The sequence below is a fragment of the Heliconius melpomene genome, chromosome 7, assembly GCF_056956725.1.
Source record: "Heliconius melpomene rosina isolate 202511_hmr_F chromosome 7, ASM5695672v1, whole genome shotgun sequence".
Classification (NCBI taxonomy): Eukaryota; Metazoa; Arthropoda; class Insecta; order Lepidoptera; family Nymphalidae; genus Heliconius; species Heliconius melpomene.
The window spans coordinates 13,406,389-13,422,050 of record NC_140395.1 but is presented as its reverse complement, the minus strand read 5'-3'; the positions used below and the strand labels follow the sequence as shown (position 1 = coordinate 13,422,050).

Sequence of the window (15,662 nt, the reverse complement as noted above, 5' to 3'; positions counted from 1 at the left end):
AGTTTAGTTTACCCAAACTAGTTGTCCTAAATAGCAGCTTTATTTATTTTTCTTTTTTTAAATATTTTTAGATATTTTATACAAAAGTTTTTTTGCTTCCTGCTGTATCCCTCATATAGCGGGGTAGGCAGAGGGACACTGGGGAGTGTTAAGACATTCTCTTGGCGGAACACAAAACCGCGTTTTTCCCTATTACCCCAGCGAGAAAATGAAACTTTTAAATGTTTAATTTTTTACAGTGGGAATCGAACCCTCATTCCTCAGCCGCTGATAGTCACACGCCAAGATGGCCTCAATTTACTATTTCTATGAATTATAAAAACGATTTTAATAGACATTACTTTGTTAGCGCCTGACAATAAAGTAATAGCAATACACATAAACGATAATTTGCAATATTTTTAGACTCTCACAATGTAGATCATTGTGAGAGTCTAATATTGAAGATTTTTTTTAATATGACTTAACACGGAAGATTCAAAATATTCTAAACACGTTCTTAGAAAGTAAAGGCAGTATTTTTAGTATATCTCTTTTTAACATGCATTCTTCTAGTATTTAGAATTATCTCTTTTTTTTACCTATAAACTCCTTCGTGTGTTATCCCTACAAATTAACATTATGGAAGTAAATATGTGCTCAACTGAGACGCTCGAAACGTCATAATTAAAAATGGAAGATGATCTTAGAAGTACCATTAAGGTAGATTGAAGATATGAAGCCACTATGGCACTTTAAACTCTTGTAAGCGTTGTATTTTAAGAAATAAATTTTGTATAGAAAATCGATTTAATATTAACTTAAAGGTTAGTGTCAATAAAATATTTATTTAATTAGTTTTAAAGCAACAAGTTTGTCCAAACTCTGCATAATGTTTAAACTATAACGTCACTTTATGTCCCTCTAAAGACAAACTCACTTGACTCGTAAACTAGTTTGACCTCACTTTTATGAAGTTCGAATTATATATTGGGATTAGGTATTTATATATTTTGTCTGGCATACAGGAGTATTTAATAGAAAGCCGTCGTAGCGTTGTGTCGTAGTGTATATCAGTAATTGCTAAGGATGTTGTTTTCATTCCAACAAAATTCCACGTTGCTCTACCTACCCCGCATAATACAATAGATACCCACGCTAAGTTAAACAAATACAAACATTTATTATAAAAGTAATTGAAAATCTTTCCTTAGATAGTTAGTACTGCAGTTTGTTCACTACAAAAGAAATTATGTCGACTACTCGTTATTACGTTTATGCCTTCGTTAGTTTACAGCCTGGAGGAGCAATCTGTGTTAATAAAGTGAACGCATTTGTTTTATGGAAAAACTTAGAAAGAAAAAACATTAAATTAAAGAATAATCTTCAATCTTAGTTCTTAGTTGTAGTACATAGTTGCAACAGGAAACTTTTCTTCTGTGTTTGTTTATTTCAATTGGGTTTTATAATTTGATAATTATATAATTTTAATCTGTATTTAACAAAAAATTCATTCATTACATTTTGACAGAACACACAGCCAAAACTACCTTGATGATGATTTGCTTCGGGTTTTTTAAAACTCGTACAAAAGCGAAGAAAATAGTAGGAGTATTTTATGTTTAAATGTCAACGAAAATTAGAGTTACAGCGCTTTTTTTATTTAATACACATTCAATGTTCTTTATTTTTGATTTGCCTCAACATCAGAGCCAAGAAAATAAAAATATTAAATACTTAATTTCCTCGAATGGGATCACGACAGGCCTCTGTTAAAATTTTCTGCTGAACAATAACTTAAAAAGCCCAAGAATCATAAATTTACTTACCTCAGCAGCAATATATGCCGGTATGACTGACAATAACAATCGTTCTTGCTGTTCTCTCTCACATTCTAGCTTCACGCGCTGCTCCAAACAGGTCCTGGTGCCGGCGAAGGTGTTTCTATGTGCTCTCTCCGTTAGAGCTCGGTAGTAGAGACCTATGCCACTAGCGGAGAGGAGAAGAGCTAGTTCACAGGTTAGCTGTGGGGAATAAAATAAATTTCTTTAGCTTAAATAATCTTAAATAATCTTTAATTTTACACGCGGCTTTTCGCGCGTAAACGACTTGAATGATGTGATAACACAGTGGCCGCTTTGCTCAAATTTTCATATTTTATAATATTCATATTTTATTACGTTTATAGCTTCTTGTTAGTAATATTATTTTTACATATCTGAAGTGAGAACGTAGAAGTAATTAACATCTTACTCCATTATCCAATAACATATAAGTGGCGAGTTTTTTAGGAAACAAAACCAGGAAAAATCTGGTATCATATATATCATAGGTACGAGAAACAAAGATAAACGAAATAAAAAAAAGAATAACGATATAAAGATAACTTGTAACGCCTAGTTATCACCCCCAAAAAGTGAATAAATCATATGGGTCTAATTATACCTCTTTATATTATTCCGCAATATGCTTTATATTTGTCTCTGCCAAAATTTAAAGCGAATGTAAAAGCAACGTTAACTAGGAAAGCTCATTAGTTTTTAATTGACATTATTAGAATTTCATGCAGGATAGCTGCCTTTGTATTATTGTATTAAGCAATATAATTGTAACCTCAATTTGGTAAAGAGCAACACTGTTGAGTTCCTTCCGAGTCCGGTCGGTTCGGCTTTATGTTCATTCGACGATTCAAAAGTGCTTGCTATGAAAGTAACCTTAAGTTTAAAAAGTTACGCAATACGACAATAATAAGACAACAAGATTTTTGAAGACGAAGGTTTCTTCATGAAGCTTTCTACAATATATTTATCTCCATATAAACATATTCTACCTCTAAGAAAAGTAACTCTAATCCCCAAAGAATTAAAGCATCAAGCGCTTTTTAACTTGTTCAGAAAACTTGCATATTGTGTAAAGCGAAACTTTTACTTCATTAAGCTCGAGTTCGAAGCTTTAGAAGCCGCCGATACATCTTCGTTAACTATCGCTAAATTAGTAACAAGATATTATATAAGAAATACTTTATAGAGCTTTTTAAATTTGATTAAAGTTGTCATTTGAAAAACGTTTTTAACTACATTTTTGGGTAATTTAAGTAAATATAAGGGTTTTTTCAGCTTCACGTTATATCTCGCTTATTGTTAATGAATCTGGAATCAAAACATCGCGTTTTCTGCTATCCGCCGTCATCTGAAAAATTCCGAGTTGAGTAGCGGAACTAAACGCCGCTCTATATTTTGCTAGAGAAGAGAAATAATAAAAATAAATTCACTCAAGTGGGGATCGAATATTCAGATTCATCGAATACTGTCACACTGCCCCACGAAGGCTTCAAAGAGTGTATTCTCATTACATGTATGTGGAGCGACAGTAGGTTGCACTAATCGGTCTAAAAATTCTGCAAAAATGGAAAATATTTTTATACTATTTAAAGCCAGAAGAAAGAAATGTTTAATATTTTCATTTTCATGTTCTAGTTATGAGGCAAAACGTGGCGTTGAGTTACACCAATCAATATGCAATGGGCAATGCTTCGAGAATTCGGCTCTCTATCATACTATTAAATATCAACACCTGCCAAGACACCTTACAACTTAACAATCGATTCTTATTATAATACCTCTCTGATCTAAGATCCATAAGAATGAGTAATTCACTAATAAAACACAATTGTGTAAATAAACATAAAAATAATTTCTATGCTAATAAGATCAAAGAATTCCCCTTACTTTGATATTGTTATAATAACATTTTAAAGCGTCGTAGCACTTCTAAGAATTGGCATCTATCTGTAAACTACAAGTGTACCTATATAATATATTGATTTGTATTATTGAGTTTTAATAAGTATATAGTCACTGATCCTGGGGGTGCAGGAGATTTCTGCTGACGCTATTCGTAACGACCGCATTCATTGATCGATTTCATTAGTCGCTGCGTAATAGGCCTCTATTACTTAATTTTTTTTTAAAATAAAGATTTTAATTAAGAATTAGTTAATTTAAATAAAGATGTGCCTATAACTTTTTCTAGTCTAACCCTCAAATACATAAATTTCTCAGCAAATATTGTTTAGCCTCACGCTTTATCTCTAGCGGGGTAGCCTGACAGATTGGAGTGCTAAACATTACGTTCTATTGTTATAAATAATACATCATAATGTTACCTGTTCATAGAATTGTCGTTCTTGATCCTGCGCTCCCAAGCCCAGCGCCAGGCCCATGTACGCTAGAGTTAACGAGGCAGCCATACCTAGCGATATGGATCGAGCTATCGGCATCATTGTATGCACCATCTAGAAGAAAGAGAATATTTATAAATAAATAATTATTAACTCATTGAAAGTTTTAAAAGACTAAGACTGAAAAGTTTTAAATGATTCTCAACGTCATGCTTTATCCTTAGCAAGGTAGCCAGAGCGGACGCCAACAGAACGCCAAGCCCTAGGGTTTCTTCTTACCTCTTTTGATTTAAGTGAGAGAGTGGTACGACAGGCAGGGGAAAACCTCGGTTGACCTTCGAGAACAAATTATCGATAATCCTGGAGAAAGGCACTTTAAAGCACAAGGACCCCTGCGTGAAGAGGTATGAAGAGCTTGATGATAAAATAGAATCAAATTCAGTGGCAGATCTAAACGCTGCTTTGTCTTAACGAAATATGCAATTGGAAATAATAAAAATATATTTTTTATTTAAAACTATTGTCAACGAATACAGCACATCATACAGAATAACAGCTTCACACTTTATATCACATATAGCAGAGTACGCAAGCGGAAACAGTTGAAATGAATTTGCTCAGTTCTAGGGAGAAGAGCGAAGTAATTACAAAATATAAAACATTATGTTAGTGGTTGATGGAAATATAAACTTATTTTACAAGAGTCCATCCCGCGTAAACATTACCCGCTCATTTTAGATATAAAACGTAAAAACTCGTATTTTTTCCATTCCCGTGGATTTTTTGAGAAATCAACATGCCAATTTTTAATATCCTTAGTCCAATAGTTTTCTCTTCGTGTTCTCTGTCATTCAGTAAAGGAAAGACTTTTACATATGTAGATGCAAATTCCCAGTTTGTTATATATGTTGGACTAACCAACGAATCAGACACAAAATCCAGCTTTTACAATGACTTTATTTACACTTGTTCTACACAATTCAGTTCTATATACACTCGTAGTTACAATATTTAAATACAACAACTTGTCTTGACAAAATCTTAGAACGTAAAAAGCCCGGGTCTTGAATTCTTGAATTTCTTTCCTCCAGCGCCATGGCGCTGGGAAACGGCAGCTGGGCGGATGCCCTCTCGCCGTGGTTTCTGGCGGCGGCCATTACTATGACCGCGTCTTTGTGATGGGCACTAGGCCCGGTGGAGTTGTGTCTGCCAGGGCAGGCACAGTGCAGAGGAGGCAGGGAGAGGGGGGATGAGCATATGCCACCTGGGCGGTCAACCCAGCCAGGTGAGACTCGCGGTTACCCGCGAGAGGCCCAGCTTAGGCGACCAGCGACCGAGGTGACTGCTCAGGAATCGGAAACGGTGGGAGAGGGGGGGATAATATCCCTCGGCAGGCGTCTTCTCTCGTCTGGCGGTCGGGTATGGAGTGGCGCGATGCTACGAAGATGCAGATGGTCCGATGCATCGGCACGGCGGAATGCGTTAGACGCGAGCCGGCCGATGTGAGCCTCCAGGCTTTCCATTTTGAGGTCTTTGTGGAGTGTTGAGTTGCGAACATAATATGGTGCCTGGGTCACTCGCCGTAAGGCGAGGTTCTGGACCACCTGCAGGATTCTTCTTTGGTTCGCGCTGACGAGGGCGTACCACGCCGGGCTAGCGTACGTCAAGTGAGGCCTGACATACGCCTTGTACAACGACAACTTTGTTCTTAATGGCAATCTTGATTGGAATAGCGGGCGCAACAGGATCAGCGCGGTTCTCGCTGCGGTGGCCGCTTTCTTGACATGCCCTGTCATGTTGAGTCTCCTGTCTATCACAACCCCCAGGTAGGTTGCTCGGCTGCTCCAGGGGACCTGCTGGCCCTGCAGGATCAGCGGAGGAGGCTGTCTCCGGGTACCAAAGCTGATCGCTTGGGTTTTCGCGATGTTCAGCTCGAGCCTCCACTCCACCAGCCAGTCCGGCAGCAGGTCGAGGGCGCGCTGTAGCTTCACGGCTGCATGTTTGGGGTTGAGCGACTTCGTAAACAGGGCGATGTCGTCGGCATAAAGTGCCAGCGTTGTGTCCTGTTGGATGGGGATATCGTCGGTGTACAAGGCGTAGAGGGCTGGTGAAAGAATGCTGCCCTGTGGAACTCCGGCGGCTATTGGGTGGCTGGATGACCTCACACTCTCCACCCTAACCCTGAATGTCCTGCCGTGGAGATAATCGGCCAGGATCTGCGCGACGTAGTGGGGGATGCCCGCGTTCAGCACTTTGTACAGCAGCCCCGGATGCCACACGCGATCAAACGCGCGCGACACATCGAGGAAGGCTGCTGTGGCACTCTCCTTCCTGTTGAACGTTGTGGTCGCGTAATGCACCACTCTGGCTACCTGAAGAGTGGTGGAGTGCCCGCTACGGAAGCCAAACTGTTCGTTGCGCGGGTGGAAGTGCGCCTGGAGAAGCGGTAGTAGCAGCTTCTCGAACAGTTTGGCCACCGCAATGAGGAGGGTTATGGGCCGGTAGCTGTCTGCGATGCGGGGGTTCTTCCTTGCCTTGGGCAGCATAATGACCAGGCCCTCTTTCCACGCCCGGGGGAAGTATCCCAGACGCAGAATGGCGTTGAAGAGCCTGGTCAGGGCGGCGATGAATTTGCGGGGTAGGTGGCGTAGTGCGCTATTTGTAACGCCATCCAAGCCTGGGGCCTTCTTCAGCTTTAGCTTCTTCACCGTTTTCGCGACGAGTTCAGGCGTGAAGAACGGAGGTGCAGGGAGTGGTCGCTCTGGGTTGGCCAAAATGCGGGCGACGTCAGCCTCCATCCGCGCATGGTGGGCGGGTCGTTTGCTGACATTTGGTTGGAATGTGGCTGCTAAGTGTTCTACCAGTATCTCTGCTCTCTCCTCCGCGGAGTACCGGAGAGAGCCGTCAGGGTGCACCAAGGGATGAGTAGCGGGCTTCTTCTTGGTGAGTTGGCGACACAGACGGTTGAGGGAGGGCTGGTCCTCGTCAGCCTCCTCAATCCGGCGCAGGGTGCCGCGTCGCTTGTCCTTTTATTGGAAACGCATCAGTACAGACGCAGCACACTAGCGCCACCCCATACAATCGGTAATGGAAACAATATCAAATGACGTCCCCGCAATGACAGCGACACCTATTGTGTAAATTATGCTAACATATACGAGATAAGAAGTTTAGCCATACAACGCGCACAAAATTAAATTTCACAAAAATTATGACATATAACTATCCTATCCTATCCTATCCTATATCTTATAAAACAAAGTCGCTTTTCGTGTCTGTCTGTTGTTTCTAACTCTTCTTCTTCTAAACCACCCAACGGATTTTTATGCGGTTTTCACCATTAGGTCGAGTATTTTTCGTAGAAGGTTTATATATAGTTTATTATTTGTACATTCTTATGTAAATTAACATAAATACGATAAATGTGTACAAAGTCCTACCCGTTGAGACACTTTCGCGCATGCGCTGCTTTAATGGTAAGTACTACATGAAAAAATGTACTGGAGTATTGTTCCTCTTAATGAGATCTACAAAAAAGTCCGCGAGAGCATATTCGTATCTTTTAAGAATAACGTGTAGTGATCATTTTTCTGTCTAAAAATAATAATGTCAATATATTTTTTATTGTGAGTCATATTTTTCCATAATGGTATTAATCCTTATCCTTTTAAATACTTTATTAAATTTCTACGTTAAACGAAGACAAAATTTGCTATTTACACTATTTCGAAATTGCGAATAGTTTTAGAGAAAAACACATTTAATTGTTAACACATCACGCCGTTTACACATCAACTGTATCAGCATTAACCACAAGCTCGAAAAAAAAAACCCGCCTGCCTCTATAGCAAAGAAGTTTAAGATGCGTTTTTGCACGTATTGGATAATTGGAGTTGAATGTATTATTTCAGCGCGATATATTTGGTTTCATATTTTTTTGTAGTAGTTATTAGTAGGTAGGTTTTTGTTTATAATTTATCCCGTTTAAAAATAGTTATTTAATTATATTTTAATAAGTACTTGAAAAGATTAGTAGCACAGATTTAAAATTACGGTACCTACTAAAAAATCCTTGCTGTGTAAAACAATTGGAAAATCCTTATTGAAACTACGAAAATGCGGATTGCATTAGGGTTTAATTAATTTTCACATTATCTTAAGTGCATTATATGATTACATTATATGAATAATCCAGTAGTAAAAGCGGGCGAAGCCGCAAGGGGGTCGCTAGTTAATTATAAAATAAATCACAGCTCATTTTATCTTCAATTCATGATCAGGATTTTAATTCCAATCCACCCAGTAAAATTTACACAGGCAAATCCAACCAAAACTTGGTGAGTTAAACCAGAGTGCATTAAAACTAGATTTGCAACGGAAATTCCGAATGAGGGTGGATATAACGCAAACACTTTTAAGTGCCGTCGCTCTGGGCTCGAAGAAAACAACCACTGTAATATGAAAAGATTTCACTAGGATATTTTTTTCTAGTTCATACCGTATCTCGCATATAGCAGGCTAGGTAGAGGGAACTTAGTGTTAATACACTCCGTCACACATGCACCCTCTGTATCGTCTACACTTTAAGTGGCGGAAGACAAGACGGCGCGGCGCTTTGTCTAGTTACCAGAGCGAGTAGAAAAATTTTTTTTTTTTCCCGAGCAGTAATCGAATCCATAACCATGATGACATTATAATTAGCCGCTGTGGTGCCTGCACCATAACAACCTCCAGGATTAAATTAATAATCCTTAATTTTAACGAATAATAAATAGAGGTAAGACGCTTAGACGGACTCTAAATGGCGATATTTCCTGCCTTTCAACCTTCAGCCTTTCATTTATACCTACTCGTAAGTATATTAAACAACGTAAGTATATTTTTAATCTCACGCTGTATTCCACATATTAGCTGTGTAGCTTTACTTTGTTTCATTACCAAAGCGAGGAATTTACTCCCTCATGTGGGAATACAGCCTCAACGACAAATAATATAACAAAAAAAAGCAGACGACAAACGAATTCTACCACCTATACTATACATATAGCAGGGCTATACGCAAGCACAATAAAAAAATGCCTATTAGGTATCATAAAAATTAAAATGAAAAATACCAAAAGTCATTTATAAAATCTATTGTCGGAATATTAGATTATAAAGTCCATTTAAAAATCAATTCACAGCGAAAACCGAACGTGAAACTACAAATGCAGCATACAATGTTAGTAGAGTTTTAAAATCCTATTAACTTAAAATAAATATTCCATACTAGAAACTCAAACGCGGTTTGGCTTGCTTAAGCTTATTTTTATATTAAATCCAAAGAATAATATATTTTAATAAAAAGTATCTTATGTCCTTTATAATACCCAGTATGGAATAATACTTTCAAAATAGATAGAAGCCAGACAATTTGTTCAAACCAGGAATAACAGCGTAATCATCAAAATGCCATAACTCATGAACCGCTTTTCATAACACCCTCTAAATTAAACTATCCTGTCATTATATGTTCTATTAATGTATTTGAGTTTGTTGACAGTTCCACTACAACATACATACATACATGACAATTAATTAGAGATTAGATGACGACGATATTAAGATGTGATCAAGAAACTCCAAATAAACTTTGTTTTAGTTACACGCGGCATCCCGTATATAGCAGAGGGAAGATAGCTTTATATAGCCTATTTATAATAGCCCATAAGATACCCCGTTCCTCACTTTCCGCCTAATTTTCGAAACAGTGCGTGTTGAATGAAAATTCATTATCCCGACTTGAAATGGAATAGACAACAATCAGACCTTGTACCACTATGCCACAACGTCTTCGGAGTCTAAATATTAATATTTATGATATCAAATCAAAATTTTACAGTATTCTCTTAAATATTATCATAAATGTTAAACAAATATATAAAACACTATTAAAAGTAATGTAATATCGCATAACCAAGTATCCACATTTAACATACAGAAACATTCCAGTATCAACACTTGACGTTTCCTCCGCACGACGCCGCCAGTGCAGATAGAGAGCTCTACATGGCAAATTGAATTTCCAATGGAATAGTTCTTTTACTCTTTTATTAACTGCAAGAATTGATTGTGATTGACCAAGCTATTTGCTACGAATATTTACTTTACACCGGGGTTTGTTTAGAGATATACATAGAGATGTATTGATGTAAGCTTTCTTTTTTGTTATGTTTTTTTATTGTTGTTTTATGTTTTTTTATGAAGGGTTCTGTTCTCTACTTTCTGCCTGAACTTGCGGTTCTATGTGTTGAGTGGGGTAACTTAGCCAGCTCTTTGCCTTACTAGAACGAGATTATGAAAATTATTCGCTACAATCTCGACCAAATTGACGTTGATATCAATCATCTATCATCGGATATCGTAGAGCTGTGGTGCAGTAAGACGTGGTGCAGATACGTTCGATACTTGTGAATATAATTACTTGTATAATGAGATTTAAGCAAATTTTGCTAGTGAACGAAGGGCGGCATTGTTTTGCGTGCCGTAACCCAACACACAATGTTCCAAAAATTGGATGAAAAGTGGCGAACACTCGTTCCAATATCCTACTCTGTTTTATGGAAAAAAACATAAAGCTAATTAAATTGTCTTAATATCTTAAGCTTAAGTCTTAAAAGCTTAAGCAGTAAAAAATATTTTTCTCAGTATACCATTAATTTGTATTACCTTAAAATATTTAAATACGTCGCAAACAGCCTAACGACATAATCTCAATAATCTATTTCTTCCAATATTTATTGAAAAAGCAGCTTTCTAGGAATTTATCTATAGGATCGTTTTCGTTATTCTGAATTACAATGACCTTTGGGTTCAAGGTAAGCATGCCTGTCGTCGATTACCACTATTCATGAGATCTACCACCATTATCTATTGTAACTAGCTTTCAGTTCGCAGCTTTGCCCGCGTGGTTTTTAATTTTCTACAAAAGACCTTTTCGTTTTTCAGTACATAACAGTTGTAATTTAAAAAAATCTATGGCGTGTTTAAAACTACTATATTTAATACACATTTTTAGCCCCTATTTTACTATTTTGTGGCTGGACCTTTCAAAATTCAAGAAAAGTTTGAATCACTCCATTTGGAAAATATTAAGATTCTAGGTTCAGTGGTTAGGACTATGCTTTGTTTTCCGAATAGGCGTATGTATTTAGTGTTACGTATGTAAAATTTTGTTTTATCTTAGTTTTATATATGTACCTACATGTATGGAGTTATTGTGTACAATGATGTTTAACAGCAAAAAACGTCATAGACTAATATTGTCTACAGCTCTCGAAATTATAGGCTAAATTAACGGAAGCCTTATTATTATTACTTATTCTAATTTCGCCTCTTGTGTCCTTCAAATTCTACGGAGCTAGCAAATAAATTTGATTATATGCATATGCATATACATTGTCATTCGCTCTGTTAGGTTAGGTTAGGTTAGGTTAGTGGAGCGCTGGGGACGACCTTTCCCTGCCGGCCGTGGTCAAGGCCATGGCCGGCAGCGAGACGTCGTGGGACGCGGTCTTATCCTTCTGCGAGGCAGTGGTGCTCGAAAAGGAGTCGGCGGAACGGGCGAGGGAGGCTTTTGCCGAAGTCGCCATCCGCCGTAAGAGACCGGGTCGCCGGAGGGCGGCACACGATCGCCGCCTTCCGCCCTAATGTGCCAGAGGGCGGTCAGCTTGGGGAAGCTGGCCGCCTACCAACCTGGCCCGAGTAGGCGCGCGCAGGTTGCTCCCGCGCGCTACTCCGAGCAGGCCGTCGAGGGTGCCCACACACCCTTGACTCCGCGACGTGCCTAGCAGGCTCCCGCCGCCGCGATTCGTGGACGATTCTAGTCCCCGCGTCTCGCGGCCAGTGGCGGTCGAGGAGGAGCACCGTGGGTATGCGGACGGCCTACATCTGCAAAGTCCGCGAGTCCCACATAACCCGCTCGAGTCCCCACTCGGGCCGGTATCCGTAACAGGATTTCCTCACGATAAAAAAAAAAAAAAAAAAGGTTAGTGGAGCGCTGTTGTGGGTACATTGTTACTGGATGCATTGATTATATTTATGTTAAGTTAATTTCTATGAAAATTTAAAATTAATATTTTCATTTCCTAGTTCGGGTAAGCACAAGGCAAAGCGCGGCATTGTGATCCGCCACTCAACACGCAACGCCGCAAGAATTAAAGAAGCTGTGTCCGAATGAACGTAATGTTAAGACAATCTACCACTTTGCGAGTCCGACTTCCGAATTTTAGGGTCCTTGCGTATTGAGTGGAGGAACTCTACTACTCTACTAGGTTTCATTTGTTTACGGTCACAAGCTTGTACAGTGAGCCATGACCATCTCTCACATAAATATATATATATATATAGAAATTGAAACCATGACCTCTGTGCCTTACAATTTAGTAGACAGGGTTACTAACCATCAGATAAGTTAAAACCCAAGTTAATTTATATTTTAAATGAAATTTCTAAGAAAATCCTTTTACAAAGTATTTTCGATCTATTTCGTTTATCTGTCACAAAATTCGTCGCACGTTCAGTGTTAAAAATATATAGTAATTCAAAATTAGTTTTTTATCTATAGAATAGAATAATAAGACGTACACGGTATGTTTAAATTTGTCACGAAAATTGTATCTTGTCTTTGAAATTCTTACTTTGTCTTAACTCGTCTTACTTTGTTATAAGTACAAGAAAAGATCCAATACAATGTAATTTAATGTAAAAACGATATATCGATAAATAGTCGTGAAATTTACAACACTATCAAAACGAGATACAACGTTAAAAATGTATACTTCCTGTATTTAATATCTGGTTATATTTTTTTTTACTAAAAGAGGCAAATGAGCGTACGGGTCACCTGATGATAAGTGATCACCGCCGCCCACAACCCCGTGCATCACCAGAGGAGCTACAGGTGAGTTGCCAGCCTTTGAGATGTAGATAGACGCGCTTTTTGTAAGTACCCAGGTCATATCGTACCTGGAAACACTGCCGCATGTAGGCCAGTACGTACAGTAACATAGTGCATGGAAGGAAGTTCCTACTAAACTGCACAGTAGCGGAGTGCCCGAAAATAAGAAGATTTTTTCTTTTCGAAGCAATAGTTCCTGAGATTAGCACGTTCAATCAAATAAATTGTTGAGCTTTATAATGTTATTGCTTTAATAAAGTATAGAGCAACGCTCGTTGTTACGTTACGTTTAAGCATTTAAAATGTGACATTTCAAATTAATGGAGAGCTTAAAATAATAACTAAATTAATTTGTATCATAATAAACGTGGAATATAAGTAAGTACTAATAAATATATAATAGAATAAATAGAAAAGTCATAATTCATATATGAATATATATAAAAACATGTTGTAGTCTGCCAATTCGTCAATTCCGTTGGTGGAAACGAAAAAAAATAGTTTCTCTTCAGGAAATCGGCTTTTATTACACCCGTACATTCCTTTGTGAGCCATCATACCAGATCTTAGATTTTTGCGGTCAATCTGTACGTTTACTGACAGTCACTCAGTATCGGAAGGGTTTTATATATTTTTGAAAGACAGTGGAAAGTGATTAGTAAATATTCATGCATAACTTTAATCATATGGAAAACAAAACAAATCACTTGGTCCTCTGCATCCTAAGCTTCTTGGAATAAGAAGAAATAAGTCACATAACTCACCGAGCGTCAGCACTAGGTTCCCAGGTTCCCTCTACCTACCCTGTATTATGCAGGCTGCTTTTAGAGTACTTATTTAAAACACTATAATCAATTTAACGCACCTATTAAGCTTATCTGATAATCCTGAGTGTGATAATAGCACTTAAACTGATGTTGAATACCATGGAAATTAATATTCAAAGACTGAGCCCCTGTAACTAGTTAGGCCCAAAATATGTTAATAGTTTTATTATAATTATCATATTCACTTGTTCCATGGTCATTCATCTTACAAAACTGTCGGAGGTTTTAGACCTTTAGTTCATTTATCTTGGTTGCTTTAGGTATTTACTTGCCCTTTGCGGTTACATTTAAAGAGATTCAGATTAAAATACTGATACATTTGAAATTAGTAAAAATATCAATCTATACTTCTAAACTAATATTACAGAGCGGTAGAGTTTGTTTGGTGGGATGCGCCAATCTCAGGAACTACTGATTTCGTATTGTATAGTATTGCTTAGTCTTCTTGATGTTATATTTTCGTAATTCTTAAAAATTAAATAGTAATTATTAACATTTATACTTCCATTTCTTCATTCTGGTGTCGAGGCTAAACGCGGCGTTGAGTTCCGCAACTCAACACGAGATGATTTTTATTTTTTTTAATTTATTATTTTTTAAATATGATAACCGAGTGACCTCTATGGTCACTGATGTAACAAAGCTGTGGTAAAAGCTTTAGTTCATTTAACTTGATGGGTTGTGATGAACTTGCCGTTTGGAGGGTAACTCAAATATTATGGTAATGAGGACATAGTTTAAGTTCGTTTTACGTTAATTTAAAATTTGCATTTTGTAGTTAAATGAACTTAAAAAGTAAGTCAGTTATATGAAACTTTATTTTTCAATGTATAGAATGTTTAAAATTACAATGCTGTTAGAACACGAAAGCAATTCAGACTGGTTAATAAATAATTGTGTGGTACAAGCGAGCGACACCGCGAACGGGTCGATAGTTTTAAATAAATCACAAATATAAAAATCGGTAGAGGCGTCGTTCTATTAACGCAGCGATTGGGAAATCGTTCTTTAGTTGGAGGAATGAATAATCCCGCCCAGGTAACAAGACAAGATAAGAGCGCGGCGTTGAGTTCCACCATGGGTGTCTTTACATAAGGTTCCCTCTACCTATCCCACATAAAGTGGAGACACAGTGAAGTTAAAAAAATCTAATCTTATGTGATTTTCCAATACTTACCAATATCAACGCAAATAGCGGCAAAGGTGCATGGTGAGTCGCCATCAAAGTACCAGTTCCAAGGCATATAGTAACAAGTACAGATCCGGACAACGCCAGCGCCTCCCACTCCGCTGCGGCCGGCAGCAACGCCATGGCCAGGACTATTGTTAAGACGAATATTATTACTGATAACGTTGATATTGCTGTAACTTGAGATGATAGAGTCTGCAACAAAAGATATATTTTTAAAGTGGCAAATTAGTTTTTTAACGACAAAAATCGGGAACACTCCGTTCTCTGTCTTAACAGTAGAATTCCTCCACTTACTATGCTAGAAAAAATATTTATATGCTTTAATAAATCTGTTTTTAATACTTAATAAATACTTATTAATTTAATATAACATATTTTTTATAGTTTTTCAGCAATGAATCATTATAATAAATTAAAAATTTTAAAATAAGAATTCAGAACACGTCTGGGTTTTGTTTTCTACTGTTAATCCTTGTTATCGTTTGAAATTAATTAACTTTGTGATTAATGATATAAGAAAATAATGAAAAATGTTTGCTGAGCCCA

The 15,662-nt window shown here is 37.6% G+C and overlaps 1 protein-coding gene across 2 annotated transcripts in view; it reads right to left on the bottom strand.

The window, feature by feature from the left end:
• Ac76E (adenylate cyclase type 2 Ac76E) overlaps positions 1-15,662 on the bottom strand; it is a 146,206-nt gene that overhangs the window by 92,372 nt on the left and 38,172 nt on the right. For both annotated transcript variants that reach the window (XM_085187866.1, XM_085187865.1), the window contains exons 3-5: positions 15,102-15,308; positions 4,145-4,273; positions 1,809-2,003 (exon numbers count right to left, since the gene is read on the bottom strand). In XM_085187866.1, coding sequence (XP_085043992.1) covers positions 1,809-2,003; positions 4,145-4,273; positions 15,102-15,308 — 531 coding nt within the window. The remainder of the gene's footprint in view (positions 1-1,808; positions 2,004-4,144; positions 4,274-15,101; positions 15,309-15,662) is intronic.